The 25,249-nt window shown below is 41.9% G+C and overlaps 1 protein-coding gene and 1 long non-coding RNA gene across 3 annotated transcripts in view; one reads left to right on the forward strand and one right to left on the reverse strand.

Moving 5' to 3' along the window:
- Nucleotides 1-1,491, reverse strand: part of LOC308483060 — a 41,468-nt gene extending 39,977 nt beyond the window's left edge. The window contains exons 1-2 of the long non-coding RNA XR_013989574.1: nucleotides 1,428-1,491; nucleotides 409-471 (exon numbers count right to left, since the gene is read on the reverse strand). This is a non-coding gene — a long non-coding RNA (uncharacterized lncRNA). The remainder of the gene's footprint in view (nucleotides 1-408; nucleotides 472-1,427) is intronic.
- CDH13 (cadherin 13) overlaps nucleotides 1-25,249 on the forward strand; it is a 680,788-nt gene that overhangs the window by 312,980 nt on the left and 342,559 nt on the right. For both annotated transcript variants that reach the window (XM_081016580.1, XM_081016581.1), the window contains exon 4: nucleotides 11,500-11,616. In XM_081016580.1, coding sequence (XP_080872706.1) covers nucleotides 11,500-11,616 — 117 coding nt within the window. The remainder of the gene's footprint in view (nucleotides 1-11,499; nucleotides 11,617-25,249) is intronic.

Raw genomic sequence — 25,249 nt, forward strand, 5'->3', positions numbered from 1 at the left:
AGTTCATGATAAGCCATTCCTAATTTGTTTCTAGCCAAGGTGTAAACACCTTTGCATAAGGTTAACAATATCCCCATCCCATCAGTGCCCCCTGGTGTGTTCACAACAGAAACAGATCTGACACTAATTAAGCCCTGATGATAGGAACAACTGGGGGGGCGGGCTGTGAAACACACCATGGAGATGGACAGGAGCTCCACTGTGCCTAAGGCAGTAATGTGAACACACCCTTAGTCACCAACTGCCCATGGTCAGAAGAAACAGCAACATCACCTTGTGTTTGTGTACATAAACACCAACATATTCCTAATCATAATATACATTTCTCTCCCCCTCCCAGTTCATAAGGACCAAACAGCCATGCTGTTTACTGTTATCTGTTTAGAGATCTCCTCCCATTGGAAATACCTCAAAGGTTCGTCTCTGATGGGATGGCAAGGGAAAGTTTGGGATCTGGCTCTTTCTCAGCATCTAACGCAACACAGAAAGGTTGTTAGAGATCAAACTAAACATGATCATTTTGACAAGGTATGGCTCCCATACATCAGCTATGTAAATAGAAGTGAAGACAATGTCAGACCTCCAGCCACTCCTGCTTATTTATGGAGAGGCTATGTCATGGCCAATTGAAGCCTTAGCAATGCATTCAGTGATTTAGTTACTTGCTGCCCCCTGCTCAGTTTTCCTTCTTATGTGTGACTGGTTTTGCTGAAGTTGATCAATGCCATTTTATTATTATTTCTTAAAAATCTACTCCCTAAAATTCATAATGTACATTTGTATGGATTTTATATCTAAGACACTTAGGGAGTCAATCTTGGTTGAAAAGCTGGGTCTAAATAAATACATTTAGCCTGCATATCACATTCTCAACAATTTGAGAAGCAGGTTGTGTCTGAGGATCCTCCATGGAGCAGTTTGGTTGCCCACATTTGTTCCTCCTTTGGCAGAGCAAGTGCATAGCAGAGAGAGAGAGAACATTTTAAAAATGCAGTCAGGGTAGAGGAGAGAATTCTTAGTCAGGAAATATATTCAATGATACACCATTAGGCATTTTAGCACTGTAAGAAATGTTAATGCATAGCAGGCACATGGGATTTGATGCTCAGGCTGGGGCTTAGCATTGCTCATGGCAAAAGACCAGTCTTCTTCTTCTTTTTTGAAAAGGACTTAGGAAATGGCATAGTTACATAAACTGCCCTAAAATAACTTTTTTTTTTCCTTTTTAAGGAAGAAGCTCCACAAGTTAGAGAAATTCTGTCTGCATTGCAGTCCATGTTTAAATCCAAGAAATCGTGGGTTACAAATTTGTTTAGCATAGTTACAATCTTGGAAGCTGGAGATACTGTCTCATTCTGTCTCGTTAACACATCACTAATATAAAACACGCAGATTCCATTGATGAAGAAAAAATGTCAGTTACTCACAGCTTCTTCATATTTAGAAGAATGGCTTTGGATTCTAAGCTCACATGGTAGGAATCAGTTTTGTTAGGAACCATGTTAGGAACCATGAAGGGGAGGAGTGTATAGGGTTCCGTAAACAGCAATTGGTGAGGTGGTAAGCATTCTGTTTGCAGACAGTAATATGAAGAGGAGACTTTCCAGGTTCCTTCCCTCCCTTCACCACCTCTTGTAGCGATCAAGAAACATTCACCTAAGCAAGGCCTCAAGTGATTAGAACACGGCAGGTGCTAAACCCATCCCTGAGCTTATCTTTGTGTTTTGTAGCTGGAGTTCATTAACTTGTCAGCACTGATTCCTTTTGAGCAATGTGGAGAAATGAAAGCAGTGGGTGGGTATGGAGGAGAAAGATGATGAAGCAAATCAATACTGGCTCTTAAGCAAGTGCCCTGCTTTGAGTCTGAAGCCATGCAGATGCAAGCTCAAAATGGGCTTCCATAAGGCAACATGGTTGCATCATGACATTATAGCATAGGTTAGTGGTTTTCAGAGTGTGGTCCTAGGAAGCTTGAGATTCTTGGGTTTGCTCATGAGCAGGGGTGGGTGGAGGTTATTACTTCCCTGAAAGGCAGCTTCACATGCACTAGCTATTTATGAGAGACGGTCCATGTCTTCTATTAAGTTGGACCATTCTCGAATGATGAGGGTGAAGTTTTTGTTAGGAAAAACGCAGGGAAGGCCACCAACTTCCCAAGACACCGGGGCGGCTCTCCCAGTCATTCTCTGGCTGTAAATCTCCCTCAGTCCAGAGAGACTGGTGATAAGTGACCCCTCCATCCTGAGAGGAGCACACTTGTCTTCTGACATCTCATTGCAGAAGAAAGAGACAGTCAGTAGCTCTAAACTACTTCATTTTACAGTCTATATACAAAGAATCCATCAGCGTGTCTGTGCTCTCTCAGCAGCAGTATAGAAAAGCATCACACACAGAAGTGAAACTAAAGTTCCAGCAGTATTGAGACTTCCTGTCTCACAGACACTCACATGATATAAAGAACATAGTGCTACGTACTGGAGCAGCATGGGTGGATAAAAATCCTAACAGTTTTCACATGCTTGTGAATTGCATCCAATTCTGAGAAAAGAATTAAATAAAAAAATTGTCCAGTAGCACATTAGAGACCAACTAAGTTTGTTCTGGGTATAAGCTTTTGTGTGCATGCACACTTCTTCAGATACACTGAAACAGAAGTCACCAGACCCTTATACTGTATATATAGTGGGAGGATGGGGTGAAGTTTTTCTCAGAAGGGTAGTAGGAGATGGGTGATTGACTCTATGGGTATGGTAAACTTGTTGACGACTGTTAATGACTGCAATTAGTCCTACAGGAAAAAGCAAGGGATAGTATGCAGATGACCAAAAATAGCTTTAGCATATGTAATGAGACAAGAATCCAATATCTTTATTCAGACTAGGTCTCACCATAGTTTTCAGTTTAGTAATAAGTTGTAATTCAGCAACTTCTCTTTCAAGTCTATTTCTTAAATTCTTTTGTAATAAGACAGCTACTTTGAGATCCTGTATTGAATGTCCTGGGAGATTGAAGTGTTCTCCTACTGACTTCTCTGTCTTGTGATTCCTGATGTCAGATTTATGTCCATTTATCCTTTGGCATAGGATTTGGTCTGTTTGTCCAATACAGCCTACCTGAATCAGAGAAAAAAAGAAGAAAAAAAGAAAAGAAAAGAAGAAGAAGAGTGTAGTTTTGTTGTAGATCTGCAAAATTGCCCAAAGAGTAGTTTGCAGCGCATTTGGAAGATCCTTCTCATGCATATGTTCTAAGAAAATATTTAAGAAAGCCAAATGATTATTTGGGTGCATTCTAATATGGGAGATATTTCATTATTTTTCCTGATTATAATGCTAGTGGTTCTGTGTCATTTTCTAAGGTTCCTTTCACATTGCAGTTCTTGTTGCGTCATAGAACTGTGGCTTTTTGACAGATAGACTGGCATGTCACACTAAATTTAATTCACACTAATGGACATGCTGTGACACAACAATGAATGTCATTGGACAATGTCATCCCTCCTCCACCCTTTCTGCACATGCGTGCTCCTGTTCCCGCATAATGCTCCCGTGAAAACAGCAAATGCATATTCAGCCCCAAATTTCTTCACTTTGCTCCCACATTTTCTGGGTTAAGGGAGCTGGAAATTGATTGTTTTCTGGAATCAAATCATGTGGAAATGAATAGTAAACATGCACTACCTTCCATTAGCTTACTGGAAGTGGCTTCCACATCATGTGGAAGTTCAAATGTGATGCAGAAATTAACAGTTAGCCGAACATCAGGGAAATGGAATAAACTGTGTGAACAAAGCCTTCAAGGAAAATAAAAGCAAGAGTCTTCTTTGCACATCCCTGTTGGAGTACGTCTGCAGTGAAGCATCCATCTCTCAGACCAAGCCTTTGCATCTGGCCAGCATGTTATCCAGACTGTGTGATGCAAAGTTGCACCCAATCTCTTTGCCAACATTTGCCCTTATTTGTATCCCCGAGCAGAATTGCTAAGCTCTTAGCACCAAGCAGTTAATGCCCGTTAATTAATTTGGATAGAGGAGTAAATGTGTGAAGTGTGAAGTGGATTGATGCACTTACATTTCCTAGCTCTTTGGATTCTGTTTCAGAGTTTAGCTTGTTTCAAAACGAGCAGTTTGGCCTTGGCCTCCTCCTATGTGAGCATTTTGTCTTCATCACGGACCACCACTTCAACTGTCAGCCCTGGCAGGCTTGGCTTAGAGTGGGAATACAGGAGCACCGCGATGAGCATTCATTCCTTACGACCCTCTTCTCAAAGGCTGTTTTTGGCAGATGCCAGTGGCTAAAGTAGAGAAGGTCAGGATCCTCTCTCGATTACTAGACCTCCTTTACGACTCGACATTCAGACTGCAGCATGGAGGAGTTTGAACAAGAGCTCTTCCACTCAGGGCCCTTTTCAGAGAATGCCTATCTGACAAAATGAGCCTTTCACAGAAAATTTGACATTTGTATGCATTGCAGTGAGCATGCTTAAAAGAAACAGCATTAAGTTTGTGGCTGGGATGAAACGAACTTCAGGGTGCAACGAGGACCAGTAGCAATGGTATCCTACTTGAACACACACACACACACACACACACACACACACACACAGAGGATTGGTTCAGAAGACCCTTCTTTGAATAAATGATTTAGTCCACAATCTGAAACACACTTACAAGGGAGCAAACACAATTGAATACAGCAGTACTTAATTGCCAAGTATCCATATATCAGAATGAGTTTTTATTTAGCAGTGCTGCCAGATTTTTCATTTGCTGGCTCAGAAACAACCATCTCAGTGGTTTGGAATATTTGCCCCAAATATGGGACACAGGCTCTATGAGGCTGTTTCATGCCAAATCAGCCCATTGGTCCATCTAGTCCAGATTGGTCTGCTTGGACCAGCAAAGTCTCTCAAGCAGAAGTAGGTCTTTCTCAGCTGTACTACATGGAATCATTTTAATTGAGGGGGATGGATACTGAACCTGAGCTCTGATGAGGCCAAAGGATGTGCTCTGCCACAAGAGTTGTGACAAAGCACCAACCCCATTTCCCCTGCCCTTTCCACCATCTGTACAAAGAAGCTGTGTGTCTCATCCTTTTTGTCAATTCCTGGGCATAATACTGTGCAAAAACAGACTCTGCCAAATAAGTGAGAGAGAAAATGAAGGGCAGGGGGCATAAATCACTGCTATTACTGGTTGAGTTTTAGGGTACTAAAACTGATTTTTCACCAAAGGCAGGGAGCTGGGTACACCACTGTGACTTCAGGGATACAATCGTTCACTTCACCTCACCTGTCTAACCTGCAAGTTGATGCCACTTGTTATATCTTGCTGTGTTCCTTTGTTTAGAGATGGGGATATTTCTGGTCGCAAGCTATCCATCGAACACCAGAAGGAATTTGCAAAGTGCACCCGCTGCGTGCATGAACTTCTCTTCTCATTATATTTGTTTAAAGTGGCTTCCCTGTGCACAGATGCCAGCAGTGCATCAATAGACCCAGATGGATCATTTTTATTTCAGCACAGACCTAGAGTACCAGGGCCCTGTATGGCAGAGCCAATAAAATATCTAAAAGTAATTTTTACATGCTGCACTATTGCTTAAGGGAAACAAGAAATTGCTTTTGTGCTTCATTCTCATAATGGAATGAGATCCATATTGGACAATGCACACACATTTATATTTACTTTTTTAACATATATATATATATATATAGTGGGTGGGTGGAAGGCACAGTTAGTTTATTTATATATGACATTCTCCACATATACAGGTGTGCTCAAAGTAGTTTGCAAAAACACACACATACAATAGGGCACACCTTACTTTGTAATTTTGTTTTAAAGTTTTTAAATATTGTATAATATTGCATTTGAATATGAATGTTGTGTTTTAATTATTCTACCCCAACCTGGGACTTTAAGGTGGAGGTTGGGAAATTAATTGCAAGAAGAAGAAGAAGAAGAAGAAGAAGAGGAAGAAGAAGAAGAAGAAGAAGAGTTCAGTTAAAATATATTCAAAGGAAATTCATTAGCATAAAGCTTACCATGAAGTCAGTTAACAGTCTCCCAAAGTTGGCCTAAAGGGGGGGTGTCAATAACAATTATTAGATTCCCCCATTATACTGAATGGGGTCTAGAGGACTTCATAGTAATGCAGTAGGGTAAAGGTAAAGGGACCCCTGACCATTAGGTCCAGTCATGGCCGACTCTGGGGTTGCGGCGCTCATCTCGATTTATTGGCTGAGGGAGCCGGCGTACAGCTTCCGGGTCATGTGGCCAGCATGACTAAGCCGCTTCTGGCGAACCAGAGCAGCGCATGGAAATGCTGTTTACCTTCCTGGCAGAGTGATACCTATTTATCTACTTACACTTTGACCTGCTTTCGAACTGCTAGGTTGGCAGGAGCAGGGACCAAGCAATGGGAGCTCACCCCGTCACGGGGATTCAAACCGCCGACCTTCTGATCGGCAAGTCCTAGGCTCTGTGGTTTAACCCACAGCACCACCCACGTCCCTAGTAATGCAGTAACAGGTTGCATTTTTTAAAACACTGCGAAGGAGGTGGGGGGTGGCCTGAGAAGAGTCCCAAGGGACCTGGAGGGCTACAGTTGTCCTGCTGGCCTGAGCTCCTCACCACTACCCTGCATTTCATTTCATTTATTTATTTATTTTATATAACCCACCTTTCAGCATTCATGGAGTCAAAGGCATCACACATGTGCTTCCCAGGTGGCCACCCATTCAAGCACTGTCCCAGACCAAACACAAACCCAGACCTGCTTAGCATCATCAAAGGAGCAGCCTCATGCACTTTCAAACCATACCCTGTGGCCATCTCCCTACTGTCTAATCTATTAGAATTTCCAATAAATGTTTCTAAATAATCTCTAAACTTCTGGTTCTTGGAGATACTTCACTGGGACATATGGAATCAAGAAGCAAAGAGAATTTATCTGAAAGCCAGTGCTAACATTCCCAGTGAGGAAATTAATTGCTGCGGTATATTTTTTCAGGGAAATAACCTATATCTACAGTTTAAGGAAAGAATATGAGAGCAATAGGAGGCGTGAAACTGATTGACTGATCACATTTCTTTCTCCAGAGCTTCAGACAATGAAGCTGCTTGGAAACTAATGAATTTGAGCTGAAACTGCATTCTATTGAGATGTATGCGGCTATGGCATTATGACTAATGGCATGAGACTGACAAGATGTAAATCATTTACTGTGCTGTGTAATGCTCAAGTCTCATTCAGCTTGCCTTACAGATATGAATCATTTTTAACTAGACTAGGGAATGCCCCCATGAAACATTGATTAAGGGTAGAAAGATCTGAGATCCTGACCTACGTTTTATACCAAAGTACGGAAAGACCTGGAGTGATTCCAGTTGACATTTTGGTTGGTGAGCTTCCATGACAGAATCCTGAGAAATAAGCTGGGTTTTACTGCTCTGTGACCATTGGACCACTAGAACCATTGGATATGAAAACCTTAGAACATTCAGTAAAGGGTGGAAGATTGTTGTGCCATAAAAAGAATCATTAGAGACTTCACTCTCTTAAGCATCCTGTGAATGGAGACGGACCATCTTACTAACTTGTGTGTCTGATCTGCATGTGTGTGTTTGTGTGTCTCCACAAGACTTCTGTGTATCTCTGTTGGGTCTCAACTTCAGATTGCTTGTTGTAGTATCTGGAGTATCAAAGTAACAGATTGTTTGGATGCTGTCTTTCCATCTTTTATGACATGGGTGGATAATGGTAGTGCTCTGGAATACACTCATCAGATCCAGACACCATGGCCCTTGGGAATTGGATTCTAACATATGGAGGATGATAGGTTAACCACCTCTGCTTTATGGCTAGCCTTCTCCTATATCTGTTGGGAGTTGTAATTCAGCAACATATGGAGGGCTGAAGCTTCCCCAAACCTGTTTTAGAGGATGGTCCAGAGTCCTTCAACTAGTTCTAACAGGGCAGAATCTTTCAAATCTAATTAATTATCAAGTTTATTTTCTTATCTTGGGGGGGTGGGTATGGGGAGGGCTGGGAGTGTGAGGTGATTGTACCTGAGTAAGATTTCTGTAGATAGGTCTGGATTTATTTATTAAAAAAAAAACAAAAAAACTTTATTCATTGATCTGAGATTTATTTGAACAGCTGTTCTTTTTGCTCAGTTATGAAAGCCCGGAGCACTGCAGAGTCTTTGAGAGGGCTGTTAATAAGAACAAAGATTTTTAATGATTTGGCAAACATTTTTGAAAGTATTAACTGCCAATATAGAGTCTATGATAACAATCAAGTGGTGCTTGGGATAATTTGTACTTGGCACACTTGACAGATATTAATTATGTCCGACGGGATCCGTGTGAACTCCTGGCAGGCAGGGAAGGTATTGCGACACAGACAAGATGATTTCCCAGTCATCCAATACAAAATCCTCCTCCGGAACTGCACTGATAGAATGTGTGTGTGTGTGTGTGTGAGAGAGAGAGAGAGAGAGAGAGAGAGAGAGAGAGAGAGAGAGACGCACTGGTCCATCTAGCTTTCAGGTTGGTACAGAGAAGAAGCAGGTGCTGAAGAGTCCTCCAGAAGTAATTTATCCAAATCTTAGTCTTCCTTGTGGTGACCAGAAGCAGGGGAAATGACAAATATTGTCTACACTGACTGGCAATGGTCCTCTAGGGTTTCTTGCCTCTCTCCCTCTATATCACTAGTCTCCCATTCTCCTTCTCCTGCCAGTGGGCACCACAACCTGCTGGGCCCTTCCCTGGGATCATCTTTTCCCCATTCTGTGCTCCCCCAGGCTCATCCTGCTCCTGGCTCTGCCAGCCCCTGACATCCCACACATGATGTTAGCTGTAAAGCAGGTGGGCATGGCTTGGTTGAAATGGCATTGTGGGTCAAATGAGGAGGCCTTGAATGATTAATTAAGCTCCCTAGCCCTGCTGTAGACTCTTCAACTAACATCATGAATATTAGTTTCCACTTTGCAATTTCAATGTTGTTGTTTTTTTTGCTTGCAGCTATTTCATAAACTTATGGGGAAGGAGCCACGTTCCTCCTGCAGATCTACACAATCAAATCTAATATATAGCTAATCAACATGGAACACAGCTTCCTGGTCAGCCATAATAGGTTACCGATTGCCACGCCAATGATGATTCCAACTCTTATTGTGACAAATAGGCAACGGCCCAGCTGTCTGACTCATACCCATGACGGCTTCTAATGAAGTTTTCCTTGCTAAGACTAATGGTGTCTGCTACCAGGAAGTGGCCAGGTCATTCATTCAAATTTTGAAAGTGGTAGGATCCCAAAGGGACTTTTCCCAGCAAAAAATAAAGAAACAAACAGAATGGAGAATTCTACAGCAAGGGGAAAAAACATTATGCCCAAGCAGCATTCCACTTTAGATGGGCCTTAAATCTATTTAGTTGGAGTCCACAAAAACAATTTCTGTGTCACTGTGAGCATGAGCCATGATGACAGACAAGTTATTGCTCATTTTCAGTAGGAAATCAAACACCTTGATACTATGGTGTTGGAGCGAAAATGTTTCTTTTGAAAAGTGCTATGTGATTAGCATGATAGTCAAAGCATATGTGTTTATAGTATGTGCAAAATGTATGAAGATACATTGAACCATTAATCTGTCTAGTCCAGAGCTGCATCTCTCCAAGATATTAGAGGGGCCTTTTTCAGCCCTCTTGATTGAGACTTTTCCCATGCCAAATTTGGAGTGCTAGGAACTGAATGTATGTACTCTTCCACTGAGCTATGCCCCTTGACTTTTGATAAGATTTGTGTGGGGCACAGGTCCTTGGTATCCAGAAGGACTTCTTTTGTTAAAAGGGGGATTTTTGGTAATTTTTTGTCATCACTTATGCTGGTGCTGCAATCTTGTTTAGGTAATTAGTATTACATACATGCAAGTGGTCCTGGATTGACTCCCAGGAATCCACAAGGGTGGATGTTGTTGTTGTTCCTACTGTTTTTAATACAGAAGTCTGATTCATGTAAGTCTTCTAACCTCTGCCACAGATACATGGCAGCTGGGCCCCTCTGTCTGTCTTCACTTTCAAAGTGGATTTGAAAGCTTACTTCTGCTGCATCACACATGTTGCCTTTTCGACAGACTTCAGTTTTCCTTGACACATCAACTGTGTGTCTTTGCATGTGTGTGGACTCTCTCTCTCTCCTACACACACACACCCCTCTTTGGAGAGAGTGAAATTAAAATGCAAGGCATTGCAGTGCTCAAGATCCTCAATATTCCATATAATGAAAGGCTAAAGAACCAAGGCAACTGTCTGAGGATGGAGGCAAATTCAATATTAGCATGAATCTTTCATAAATAATGGAAGGTGATATATGATGGCAAGAGAAGATTGTGCCTGTGCAGTTCTCCTGACCAGTGGTGCAGCTAAGGTTGGATTTGGGGGCTAAAACCCAGCGCCAGGATCTAGGCTAAAATAGATATGCTGGGACCTATTAATGCTGATTATTACTAGGAGTTGGGACCTTGGTTATTACTAGGAGTTGTCAAATATGTCAATGTTGTTTCTCTCTGTTTCTCTTTTTCTAGTCATAAATTTAGTTCTTCATGTTTCTGGAGCACTTTGTGATTATTATTTAAAAATAAACCTCATAGAAATTTGTCAGTGTTTTGGTGCAAACTTCTGCTAATAAAAACATTTCTGCATGCATATTTGACTAATATACACATTATTGCAAGCAGTTTCACCTAATATAATGCATTTTTGTATGTTATTCTCACTAACATATGCATTCATATGCACACTTTCTCATAACATATGCATTTATGTGCACATAAATTTTGTTTTGACTGGAGAAGTGCATCTATTCTGCATAGAATTAGCACTGAATCCAACCCTTGCTTCAGAAAGTAATAGCAAGTTCCAACATACAGTGTGGGACATCATTAGACACCCTCTTTTGAGACATCCTGATACATGAACACCCATCCAGGATGCAGCCAACACCAACATTCTGTGTTCCTGCAGGCACAGTTGTACTCTTACTTCAGAAATGTGACCCACACATTTCTGCAATCAGATCAAACAGGCTGACAGTCTCAGTCACTTATGCTGGCATTTCTCTTCCCATACCTTCCTTCAGCAGAAATGGAGAGCTGCTAATATAATCTCTACTGCTTTTTTGACACAATGTGGTTATAGGGATGCAGGGTGAAGCATGAATTATCTGTCATTATTGACATTCTCATAAATAGGCCGATCCTGAAGATTTCACTTGAAGAAGCTTAATAATGATCTTCATTAATCAGAAGCCTGATCCTGTGTCTTGAACTAACAATACTTCTACAGCTAATGAAGGTTGAGAAAGTCTATTAGTAGGACTCTGGCTCATGGATGCTTTTATTCAGAAGTAAAAAATATGTGCAAGATGGATAATAAACTATGCTGTCCTAAGAAGCCTTGGGCTAATTAATCTCATTATTCTTTCCTTCTTTCTTTAGGAAATCTTTAAGGCAGAAGGCAGCCTTGGAATTGTAAGGCAAAGAAGGTCCATTGTGGCAACTCCAATCTTAATTCCTGAAAACCAGAGATCTCCATTCCCAAGGCCCGTGGGCAAGGTGAGTGATAAAATCTGCTGGCCTTAACCTAAATTGATTGTTACCATTTGCGTTTGCAGAGTTATCCATGGCCACCACCAATGTGATTGAGTAGATCTTTCTTTTTTTAGTGTATTTGGATTAGTGGTGCTTCTGAAATTCCTCCAATCCAATTTATCTCTGAATTTTAAAGTACTGAATGACCCAGTCTTACTTTCAGACTGAAATCAGTGCATTAGAATCCTCTATATTATACTTATATCAAAATGTTGGGGAGAACATGTGCAAGAATAGTTTGCTACAGATTTATTTCCTTCAATTTATTCATAACTTCTTCTACTTTCCCTGCTTTTCTGGTTCTAGTTCAGTGGTAGGGTATATGTCTTGCATGCATAAGATCCTAAGCTCAATTTCTGGAATCTAGGACTAAGAAGTATCCCAGTGTGAGTTACTGGAGAGCCACCAAAAACCATAGTGGTCTAATTAGTACAGTGGAATTCCTTGTATTAACATGTAAATATAATAAATAAATAAATAAATAAATAAACAAAAACCACCACTACAAAAAAAGCAATATTGATGGAACTACATGCATGCTGAATTCCTTTTGTGTGCTGGCTTACCATCATCCACTTGTAGTTGTGCATCATGATTAAAACTACAAAAAGCCCTATTCATGTGGTTGTCTAGCTGGTTGTGTTAAATTCTTTTTGAATTTTGTTTTGCTGGTCATAGGAGCTCATGTGAACATCAGTAAAGCACCATACAAAAAGAATATTGATCTAGTCCTAGGTATGGGCTCACCAAAACGGTTTTTTTGCAGTGTTTTATATACGGGCATCAGTAATGTGGAAGATAAATAAAAAGGTGAGGTGAAGGGAAACTGCAATTAACTGCATGTGTTTCAGTACCAAAATTGATTTTAGAAATTCTTTCATCAAACTGGAATAAAGGAGAAGGTAAAACATTGGCAAAAGTGAGTCTACAGAATAATAAATAAATGGAATGCGATAAATTGACTCTTGCCTTATTTTGGAGAGAGAAGCCTGGTGTTTGTTTGTGGAATGGATAGATTTTTTCATTGGAACATCTAATTTGGTACAGAAAGTAATTTCCACTAATTGAGATGGGTTCCATTTGCCATATCTAAAGCCACACTAGCACACTTACCTCTAAAATTCCTATATGTGGTTGCAATGGTTTGTGTTTTCAAGATGTGGGGGCAGAGTTCTTGTGTGCACTAGAGCACTTAACAAATTTGTAAGAAGGAATTGTTTTATATATATATGCACATCCGGCAGTAAATATGGGAAGGTGCCTCATTTGACCTTTTTCACAGTTGCATTACATTTCAAGGGCAAAACACTTATGAGATGTTTATCAGCAGCTCTATATTCATCCACCACAACCCTCCCTCCCTTTTTGTCAAATTCAGGAAAAGGTTGCTTGGAATACCCCTAACATTTCAAGTGGCAAACTCAGCCCTTGAATCACAATACTTATTGTTGGATCAACTGAATCAGATGCGGGCTAGGGTGACATTGCAACATTGCCCATACTTAAATAGCTGAATGTAATAGGGAAGAGTTTTAGACTTGGTTATTTCTGTATTCAGTAGGATTTTAACCCTGATGCATGTTACATTGCTGTGAGAGCTGGTGGACTTTAAGAACATATGAAGCCCCCTGCTAGATCATAAAGTATTGTTTTCCAAGAAGAGCTGAAGACAAGAGGTCTTCCCCCTTGTTGCTCTACCCCAGATACTGATACTCACCAACATTCCTCTTGATGTGGGTCCCACTGGGCAATTGGCTTAAACTAGGTTTACCTAACTTTGGTCTCCAGCTGTTTTCGGACGACAACTCCCATCATCCCTAGCTAGCAGGACCAGTGGTCAGGCATGATGGGAATTGTAGTCCAGGTTTGGGAAACACTGGTTTAAACTGTCTTTGTACATAAAAAAGACCATGACCCCTGCTCAGTCAGGTCAAGAGACTCTCTTGTCTGGTATCCTGTTTCCCATAGAGGCCAACCAGATGCCTCAGATTAATCTGCATGCAGGATGTGAAGTCTTCATGAGAACATGGACAGTATGAGAACCCAGGATGAAGTGCTTTGCTTTAAATGAAAGCAGTTAGAGGGGAAAGTGTGATACTATCAGTGTCCTGGTCTTTGAGAGGCCATGGCTCAGAAGAAGCCTAGCCAGATGTCATCAAGAGGCCAAGTCAATTGGGAATCCAGATCCCCTGTAGCTCCTTGGGGAGATCCCAGGGTAGCTATACCAAACCTTGTCTCTGTAAACACCTGAATCCAACTGAAGTCTTCTATGTGTTGATTGAGCTTTAGTTTAGTAATCCCCACCTCCCCAGGAAAGCTCACCGGCTGGCTTTTAAAATAGGCATCACCTGATTTTGCAATGTTTGGCTCCTGTGAGTGTGGGAAGATTGGGTACTGTGGAAGACAGCTCCACTGAATCAGTTGATGGCAGCAAGGGTTTGTCTTCTGGCTGGAAGAAGCCTGAAAAAAGTGCTTTGGTCAGATACCAAAGTGGTATTGAATATCTTCTGCAGGGGAAAAAGAAAACCCACGTGGGGGATGAAACAGTCCCAGGATGCATGATAACACAGGTTTGCTGAACTTACATGAAGTTATGCAGGTACTGGGATAGGGATATGCACTTGTGAAGTGTTAGCTTTTTTACTTGCTTTCCTTTCTAGCAGGCCCGTTTGCTTCATTTTCCACTTGATATTGTGGAAATTGTTTTCTTTTGTTACTGTTTCATAAATGTTTAATTTGTTTTGCTTTGGCACTGATTACAATGGAGACCTGGCCAATCTCTACAACTTTGGAATTTACCACCCAGATGGCATGTAGCTTGCAGCATTCCCCAAAGGAGTGTTGCGCTGCTCCTGAAGGAACCAGACTTGCCAAATGCAAATAATTCATATTATATAAGCAAATGAAAAGGGTGGGGTGGGGTGGAGGTGAGGGTATCCTCTAAGTTTCATGTAACCTCCAGGGACTGCTGGGGATACAAGGAATGTGTAATAGAGGCAGGATGGCCAAGGCTGATCAAGAGGAAGAGGGTTAACAATTTATGGGGATTTGTGCCACCAGCAAGGAAGGAGCCAGGGCTGGTGGAAAGGAAAGAGATTGGAGAGGTGTAGGATGCGTCAGGAGCCAGTTACTTAGTCAACAGAAACGTGTGTTTGTGTGTGTTCAGTGCACCTTAGGAGCTACTGTAAGTGTGTGCTCTGTCAATAAAGAATTAAACTACCAGCCATTTGTCCTCCTCAGACTGAGTGTACTCAGGACAAAAACCTTGTAACTGGAGAGTTGGAAGGGATATTGGAGGTCATATAACGAAACCCTATGTTCAACAATGGAGCTACATTGCCACATGAAACAGCATTATGTCTGTCAGATGGCTGGTCAGCCTCTGTTTAAATACCTCCAGGAAAGGCAACCCCATCTCCTCTCTTGACAAATCGAAGCTACTGTCAAACAGTTCTTACAGTTCAAAATTCCAACTACTGCTTAGCTGTAATCTACTTCTATACTATTTCCACTCCCTGGATAGGAGGAGAAACGGGGGACAAATCTGCCCCATCTTCTGAAATGTAGTTCGTGTGAGAAACAGCTACCATGTCCCCGCTTAATCTTAAGAACAGAGGAACTGCCTTGTACCAAGGGAAATCATTGGGCCATCTAGCTCAGTATTGTCTACACTGACTGGCAGCAGCTCTGGGGTATTAGACAGGGAGTCTCTCTCCCAACCCCACCTGGAACCTCCTGCATGCAAAGCACATGCTGTGCTGCTGAGCCACAGGCCACCACCACATTCTTCTGAGCAACCCATCTTGGCAGGCTACCCACCTGAGCAGAAACTTTACATTTTGAGGATAACATAGGAATAAAGGAAGCTGCCTTATACTGAGTTAGACCATTTGTCCTTCTAGCGCTGAATGGAAGCAGCTCTCCAAAGTTTCAGGTAGGGTCTCTCTCAGCCCTACCTAGACATGTTGAGGATTGAACATGAGAGCTTCTGCATGCAAAACAGAAGCTATAACTATAGAACTATGGTCCTTCCTACCTGCCTAGGATAGTGTTTGAACAGTTAAACCTGCCTTATGTTGAGTGAGACTCATGGTTTATTAAGCCCGGTGTGGTCTACAGTAGCAGTAGCTTACTAAGGTTGCTAGCAGCGGTCTTCCATAGACATATTTGGAGATGCTGGGGATTGAACCTGAGGCTTTCTGCACACAAATCAGATGTTCTGCTATTGTCCTCATTGTTTTCTTGTCTAAACAAATCTATTTCTTCAAATCATTCCTCAAAGGACTTGGTATCAGACCCCTCACCATTCTGGTTGCCCCACTATGGAACTGATCTAGTATGTCAGTGCCCTTTTAACACAATGCCCAGTAATGGACTTAATACTCCAGTTGTGACCTCAACCATTGCTTCATGCTTCATATTGGAGAATGTTCATGCCTCACCACATTCAGAACACTCGAAGATCCCCCCTCCTGTAGAATTTTCTAGGAATGTATCAACCTTCATTCCTAATAAACCTAATGCTGCGCCTTTTGGCAGTTTCAGGAAATCTCTCCTATGAGGAAATAATGGGAAAACAAAATGAAATGACATTTGCTTCTACCATTCATGTCTTTATTTCCATTCACTTGTCATAAAAAGACATCAGGAAGGAATGGGGATTCATCTATCATTATTAATTTGCTTTACAAGTAAATAACTATCAATGGTGTGCCCAGGCCACAAGTGTTTACTTGTACTGTACCTGTGAATGTAGCTTTGGGAAGCAGCTCAATCTGTTTCAGAGCCACAACATTTCTTTACAATTTGACTTGTTATTTGGGACCAAATTACATTTATTAAAAATGAAACTCTGCCTCCCCATTCACTATAATGGGGGAACTACAAATGGCTATATTTTTTAAATTTTTTGCTTTTACAGAAGTGAATGAAATTTGCAGGCACAGCAGTCCCTCCACATTCAACTGAGCCTGCTAAATTGTAGGCAGGTAGATAGAACAATTTTATTACAGGACATCTTTAAAGTTCTATACTATATATTATTCTCAAATGCAGAAACTGGGGTGGAGTGGGGCATTCCACTAATTATTTTTTGATCAGGAAGACTGAAATTCTCCAACAGTTCAGTCAAGTCCTGAAAAAGCACTCTCAAATTTTCAACCAAAATTATTTTCATAGCAAATTCAGTCCAGCTTTAATTTGCTTTTATTTGCATTTCTGGGCTGCTTCAATGTAGCTGATTGTTGAAAGATTCTGGACAGGCAAAAGAAAGTACTTCTTCACACAGTAGATAAATTATGGAAGCTGTATAACTCTGAATGCCAATTGCTGGGAATCACAAGTTTTAAGAGGTAGTAGTGCTCAGGTTATGCTTGCAAGCTTCCCATGGACATCTAGTGGACCACTTTGTGAACAGGATGCTGAACTTGATGGGTCTTTGGCCTGGTCAGGTAGGACTCTCCTCCTTGTCTTGTGTTCTCAGACTGCAGGCAGCTGATTGAGTGAACACTAGACTGCAAAAGTTTGTCTTTAGTACAGTGATGTGTTGTATGTTTCAATTTGAGAATGGGGGCATTTGCTTTTGTTTTGTTTTCTGCACTGGCAGAATCTCAGAGAAACCAAAGAAGAAAAAATGTGCAGGCGAGCCAAGCAGCTTGGGTGTAATAAAAATGTAATATTGAGTGTTATTGAGCTTGCTCCCTATAAGGACGTACACAGCTGAGCTGATCAATAAAATGCTATAATGAGTTATAGTCATCAGATTGGAGTGGGGAAAATGAATTAGCTATAACTTCATACGGTCATTTTCAGAGAAGTTACTTGTCTGGAAAAGCTACTTGCTGGCAATCTGTGCTCCTCCGGCAGGAATGCAGTTACAAACCACTTCTGTGTCAACAAGGAATAAAGACAGAGCATCTCTTGTTCCTGAGCATGTGGCAATGTGACAGAAAGCTACGGCCCGTGTCCTCGTGTAACTGGAGACTGATTTGAGCTGCCAGTGGCTGAAGGTCTCTTCCTCTAGGGAATTGGACACGAAGCTGCCTTTGCTAGCGCCGTGACTATGAATACAAATTGCACGGTCGAGCTACCTAGTGTTGTAAGAACAAATGTATTGCACAGTGGGCTAATGGCAAGTCATTGGCTGGATTCAGACATATCAATATCAGTCTGACAAACCATGGTTTATTGGATGGAAAAGAATTGTTGTGCATTGGTATTTCAGCCTCTTGCATGCCTTAACACAGGCATAGGCAAAGTCGGCCCTCCGGATGTTTTGGGAATACAACTCCCATCATCCCTGACCACTGGTCCTGTTAGCTAGGGTTGATGGGAGTTGTAGTCCCAAAACATCTGGAGGACCGAGTTTGCTTATGCCTTCCTTAACACATTGCTTCTGCATATTGCTAGATGTTTGAACTCTGAAATTGTGGCTTAAGCCTCTGGTTGGTATACAGATTACTCAGAGTAGACACATTAGAATTAACAAGCATGATTAAGCAGCTTTCTGATGAGGAAAGGCTGCAGCATTTGGAGCTTTTTAGTTTGCAGGAAAGGTACTTTAAGAGGTGACATGATAGAAGGGTATAAAATGATGCATGGCATGGAGACGGTGGATAGCTTCCTATGTTCCTATAGCTAAATGGGCAAATAGTCTGACAGGATAGAAGGCAGTTTCCTTTGTTCCTGTAACAAAACAAAGTACTCTTTGGCATATCTACTCTTCTGAGTTTTCAGGTGTTTTGACTTGCATGTTGATGCACAGCTCAGGGCTCAAACCTATAATGCTCTGATGCCTGGGTCCAGGATATGCTTATTACTGATGAATCTCATCCCTATAGCTTCTTCCAACATTAGCCATATGTGTGTGGATGATACACAAGCCTAAGGCATGTGCTTCTGCTAAAAACTGGAGAGCTGTGCCTTAAAAGCTGACATGCTTGAGTGCTCTGCTAGATGAGGCTAGAGCGTGCAATACCTTGCATGACTGAATCTTACATGAGTACAACTTGATTTGTGCTTGCAATTTCCTCACTAATAAACATACAACATGTCCAAACTTAGCTAGGACTAATTTACGACTGTTTTGATGAACTGAACCACTGCATCAAATCCAGCTGACGATACAATGTTTGGGAATGGCCTTTCTTCCTTTAAATAATGCAGCCTAGAGACTATGGACTGGAGGAGAAATTCAATTCGGTTTGCATTTAAAGACACTTTTGCACTTTCTGAAACAATGTGAGAATGGAAGCACAACTGTCCTTTGAAATTTGCACTTATCTGAATTTCATGATGGAGTTCTCTGACCTACCAGCATTTACAGAAATGCACTGTATTGCTTGTGAAATGTGTACAAAATACAAACATGTCTTTACTAGAAGAAGCTCACAGAAATGCTGAATAATTTTCATGAGATTTTTTAAAGAAATGCAAATTACTGCAGAAATGTGGAGAACTGAATAACTTGGAAAACTGAGAGAAGCTAAAACTGAGGGATAATAATAAAATTAATAATACCATTTAATGTCAAAATAAGCATCTAAGCAGTTTACAAGTATAAAATCAAATTCTATTAAAATATAAACCATAATTTAAATACACAATTAATGTATGCAATAAAACAATTCAATTAAAACAATAGTAATTAAAACAGGACACACAGCTCAAAAGATCAAGGGAATACATATGTAAACAAGTGCAACTTCAAAAGTTGGTGGAATACCAAGTAGGATATAATTCAACAGGGTGCATTCTATAACACTGGTGCCACCATAGATAAGGTCCACCTCTTCATCGCCACACCGATAATAATTGTGGTGATTTTTTATTGAATGTTGCAATATTGGACTGTTGGTTTCTGCATAACTCCTCTGCACTTGAACGCTTTGAGTTTGTCTTCACTCCCTGAAGCTGTTCTTTAGTTCTGCCATGTTTCCTGTGGCAAAATGAAGAAGACGTTTCCTTACACCAGGAGTGGTCAACATGGTCCCCCCAGATGTTGTTGCCTACAGCTCCCATCACATCTCAATTGGCCATGCTGGCTGGAGCTGACAAGAATGGGAGTCCAGCAATATCAGGGCCTCACGTTTCCCCAGACCTGATCTAAACATTCTGAAGAACAGCCTGATTTCTTATCCAAATGCAAGTTCACCACAAGAAACATTCTTGTTGCATCATTCCTGGCTGGTCACATTTGCTTTGGGACTTTTCCAACCCTCTGTTAATCACTGTAAATGGGAATAACTAAGCATCTGCCTTTTTGAAAGCACAGAGGCAACACTTTCATAAGCGAGATGGACATTTGTGTTCTTTAATTATTAAAAAAGAAAACTTCTAATTAGGCAGCACAACAAAGACACAATGCAGAGATCCATTTCCTCCTTTATATTATTGCCGGCCTCTCCTGTCCGCCTGGGAGCCTGCTTATTGCTTGTAACTGACTACCCCCTTCCTCAGTATCTCTTAATTAAATAGCTATCAGACACCAAGCATGAGCCTGTGTTGATGGGCCTGGCCGTTTAGCAGACCTTACACTTCTGCATGTGAGGCAGCATTCTTGTGGGAAAACAATGAGATTAAAATATTTTAATACACTCTTGGCAGCGCTTCCGCTCGACGTCCAGATGGCCTGGGTTACCAATGTTGACGGGTATTATTGATGCATTTCCTCACATTCTCTTGCTGATACAAGCAGAGGGATGTCATATTTGGGGGCTGGCAATTTTTTTGGTCTCCATCCATATGCTACTGTTACAATTTATTTGTCTGCCTCAAGTTGGATGAAGTATGGAATAATGGGATGCACCGTACCCTTTAATTACTGGGATTGTTTATTTGTCAGTTGGTCATGAAGAATGACAGATATTTATCCTATGACGAATGGAAGGACCGTGGTTTTATCTGCTTTACCTGGTGGAATTGTGTTTTGCCAATTTCTTTTTATATTCTATTGAATGCAGTTAGAATCAGACGCTGACAGTTATGTCAGTCAAGAGCTGGATGTCTCAACTTGACGCTGGAGTCATTTGAGCATAGGAAGAGCACAATGCCCTTCTCCAAATGTTGTTGGACTGCATCTCCCATCATGTATGTGTGACATTATGCATGCAATGTGCACACATCACATCGCCAGGTGGAGGCCAAATGGAGAGCCCAGCGTGGCACGGCTCAATGGCTGGCTCCTCCTGTGAGAGAGGAAGATGCACTGCACTGGGCTCCCTGCTTGGCTGCCTCCGGATGATGCAACGTTGCGTGTGTATTGCAGGTTATGCATATGACATTTCACACGTGCAATGCACATCGTTGGGAGGAGGCTGAGTGAGGAGCCAAGTGCAGCGCGGCTTCCTCTCTCATGTTTGGGAGGAGCCAGCCATTCAACCTCCTCCACCCCCTCAATATTCAGGGGGCTTGGCCCCCTCCCAGCAAATATTGAGGGGGCCAAGGACCCCTCCATTGCTATGCCATATTCAGTTTTCTCTGTGCCCTAGCATGGTTTGGGACACTGTCAGGACCTGCCAGGACTGGAATCAAGAACCGTTGGCTTTGTTTGTTGAGATACCAGAGCTATTACCTTGGGCAATGCATCATTGTTTGGCTACCATGAGATAGATTAGGCTGAGACATGGGCTTGTATAAAATGCTGGTTCTACTCAGAGTAGACCCATTGACATTAACAGGCATGATCAATGGGCCAATTGATTTCAGTAGGTCTATTCTGAGTAGAACGGACATTGGATGCAATCTGTTGTGACTGAGATGGGTTTTGAACCCAGGACCAGTCTAAATTTTACATTCTTGCTTCTACACCTCCGTGCTTCTCTTAGAAGGCAGAGTAATAAAATACAATAATTTGCATTTGCTCTTTCCTGTTTGGGGTTTCTAGAAATTACAAGACATGGGCCAAAGCTACTCATCACTTGGCATCACTTGTTTAGGGAAGCTTTTAATGTTTAATAGGTTATTATATTTTAATATTCCGTTGGAAGCCACCCAGAGTGGCTGGGGAAACCCAGCCAGGTGGGTGGGGTATAATAAATAAATTATTATTATTATTATTATTATTATTATTATTATTATTATTTTATTATTATTATACTGAAAAAGACCCTTCTTCTCATTTAGCTATTGGGGGATACTTGGGGTGAGGTTTTTTTTTGGGGGGGGGAGCAGTGAAGTCTGTTTAATAGGCAACAGTTGACATGGAAAATTAATCGGTTCTTTTCTAACTGTGGCACAAATGTGCCACCTTCCTCCCCCCCCCCCATTTGTACAAGTGGCACGTGCATGCCATGCAGGCTGCACAATTAAGGTGAGCATGTTATGCAGCATACTCACAGGGCCACTGTGGATTTTTGAGGGGGCTGACCCCCTCCTTGAAATTTTGGGGGTGCCCTTGCACCCCCTGATGGTGCCTATGCTGTGGTACCATTTACACTATACATGTAGAGCAGTATGGTGCCACACTGAAGATAATTCTGCAGTTCCCAGAGTGGCTGAACAATTAAAGCCCTATTCGCAGGAAACTCTGGGAACTGTAACTCTTGGAGGGGAAAAGGGGGTCTCCTATCAACTCTTAGCAAACTACAACCTCCAGAATTCTTTTGGGGAAAGATATGGCTGCTTAAAGTGGTGTCATAGTGCTTTAAATGTATGGTGTGAATGTGCCCTGTATGATTCTTTGATGTCTTCATCACAGAGTGGCTGCAGTTCAAAAGACTACTTTAAAGGAGTGTTCAAAGACTGGCATGCATGGAATTTTAGATTCCACCTCTTTAACAGTTGTCTTTCTGCAAATACTGTAAACTGAATTCCTCCCTCCCCGAAAATTCTCCTTAGTTTCAAAAGCAATTTGGGTGGGACTGGACTTCAAGAAAAAACAGGATTATCCCAGACTGTGTGTTTATGGAAATTGCTGTGTGGTCCTAGAGGGGGGAGAGAAGTTGTTTTTAACCTTTCTTTAAAAAAGAAGATTGTTTTAAATTGTTTTAGAAGTTATAACTGTATTAGGATTGACATGTTTGCTGCTCTGAGCTCCTTTGGAGAAAAGTTGTGGAGTAGAAATCGAATTAATAATAAAATAAAAAATAATTTGTCTCATGATTGGAGCAGAAATCGATCCAGCCAATATTATCAGTATTCACTGTTGTTGCTTTCAGTCTATAAATGATACCTAATTGATAATGTTCTCCATTTGCATTGCATTTCCTTTATATTGAAATGAATTGGGTGTGTTGACAATGTGACTTGCTCGGTTTGTGCAGCTTTTTGCAATTACGTGAAATATGCAGGTTACATAATTTTGCCACAGCAGAGAGTGAGATGATGTATTTTTGTAGGTGGAAGACTAATTTCAGTGGAATGGGAATGGTGCTTCTGTGTGACAAATGTGGGGCGAAAAATTATGCCTTGGAATCATAGAGTTGGAGTGCAGAAATCACATCCTTCTTAAATCCCTAAAGAATGGTACTTAGGAGCACAGTAGGCAGCCATTCTGTGCTCACAGTAAAGCCTAGCTAAGGACATTATGAGGTTTTCAGGAAGCATGGGCTCCTAGGAATGCACCAGAGCAAGGTCCACCTGAGAGAATGAATGAAAAAGACACTTTGTGAGCCACAGCCCCCGGCTGACAAATCTGGTCGGCCAGGGGGCATGGTTTGGGCTATTTAAACAGCTGCATGGCTGGGGGGCTCTCCCTCCTTGCCTACTCGTGCTTCGGATCTCCCGCCCTCCCACCATATTTTCATGTGTTCACCATCTTGGCCTTGCTATGGACCACGATTGGTCACCTGTTGAGGGGGGCAGGTAGGAATTTTCCCACTTGGTAAATTGACACCAGCCATGTGGTTTTTGCCTGCCTCGTAGCAATCGTCACAACTTTGTAAGGTTTGGTGGTTAGGCATTGGAAAAACCTGGTTTATGGGAGGGGAGGTGAAGGCCTTCACCTGCCCCTCCTCTTTAAGGGTATTCTGTTAAAGGGATCTGGTGTGTGTGGATCTTGTCTGAAGCCCAACTAAGGGCTAAGGCCATGCCATGACCCCATGAGGGACCCTGGGGGAGTTTGCAGTTAATGGTCATTGGCAGGTGGTTGACCCTTACTGGACCACCTGCATGGCGGGCAGGAGTCAGATATAGTCATTTCTAGTCCAGTGCCTAAGCCAATACCACTCACATCTGTAACCAATAAAGTTGTGGCCTTATTTAGCCCATAAACACAAAATTCTGGTGTCCTTGACATGCAAAAAGACACTTTGCAAACACTTCTTGTCATCTCAAAATTAAGGCAAATGTAACACACAGACAGACAGACAGACAGACAGTGGTGTTGCAATGGGGGGCGGGGGGGGCAGTATGCCCTGGATTCCATGTCTGCAGGGGTGACAAGTCACCCCATGGGGGCTCGCGGTGGTGCGAGAGGCCATTGTGCCGCCGCAGCTGCATGTGGAGGATCCTCTGTTCGCGGCTGTAGCTGCGAGCAGAGGATCCCGGCGCCGGCGGCAAATCGCTAAGTACAGTGCATGTGTAGTGTTGCACGCATGCACTGTACGTGGCGATGCCACACATGCGCTATATAGCGGTTTGCCACTGGTGCTGCTCCAGTGCCTTACAGATGGTGCCGGGATCCCTCCATTGCCGCTATAGCCATGAACGGCTGTAGTGGCGGTGGAGGGATCCCAGCACTGTCAGTATGGCACTGGAGCGGCACCGGCGGCAAACCGCTATACATGAGTGCACATGAGTGCAACGCTGCACATGCGCTGTACTTAGTGATTTGCATGCATTGTATGTAGTGACACGGCACATGCACCCTACATAGCAATGCCCGCCCCGGGTCTCACGACACCTTCCTTCGTCCCTGCAGAGAGACAAAAGGATGTCATCAAAATCTTCTGTCCTTTGTGATCATTTTTGAATGCAAATTGTCATGTCTTTAACTGGGGGTGAATGGTCTTAAACTGAAGGAAAAAAATGGGCATAGGACTACTTTAAATGAACACAGCCCTGATGAAATATTCTTGTGCAAATAGTTCTGCTTGCATAAAACATTTTCAGAAGTATTGTTGTTGGCTAAACTGGAGACCTCACACATGTTGACAAAGTAATTATAAACTGAATAATAAATACCACCCTCTTTTTTAAGCAGTTGTTTTGGACTGAACAAGGGAAAAGGACGTGGAAACTTTTTTTGTTTTTTTAAAAAGAGGGAATGTCCTTATCTAGTTGCTGCGGTGACAGATTGGTGGGAGATACATTAGCTCTATAGCAACAGCGGAATTAAATTTTCTGCCCAATATTGAAATATCAGTACCTAATTTCCTGTATCTTCATAATAAATCACACTAATGACCTTGGATATATAATCTGGTCTATGCTCAAGAGTTTACTTAGCAAAGGATAATATGAAGGGATTAACTCCTGTGCTGGGAGTGTTGACCTAAGCCTTGGGATTTAAGGAAATCTTGATTTCTTTGTAATGAAAAAGTAGAGATGTAAGTGTACAATGTCCCGTAGATGTGCTTGGGTCTCTTGCTACAATGTGGCATAGTGAACAAATAGATTCTTTTTTTAAAAAAAAGAAAGAAAAGAAAATGCCTCCTAA

This window comes from Podarcis pityusensis (genome assembly GCF_964106645.2).
Source record: "Podarcis pityusensis genome assembly, chromosome: 8".
Classification (NCBI taxonomy): Eukaryota; Metazoa; Chordata; class Lepidosauria; order Squamata; family Lacertidae; genus Podarcis; species Podarcis pityusensis.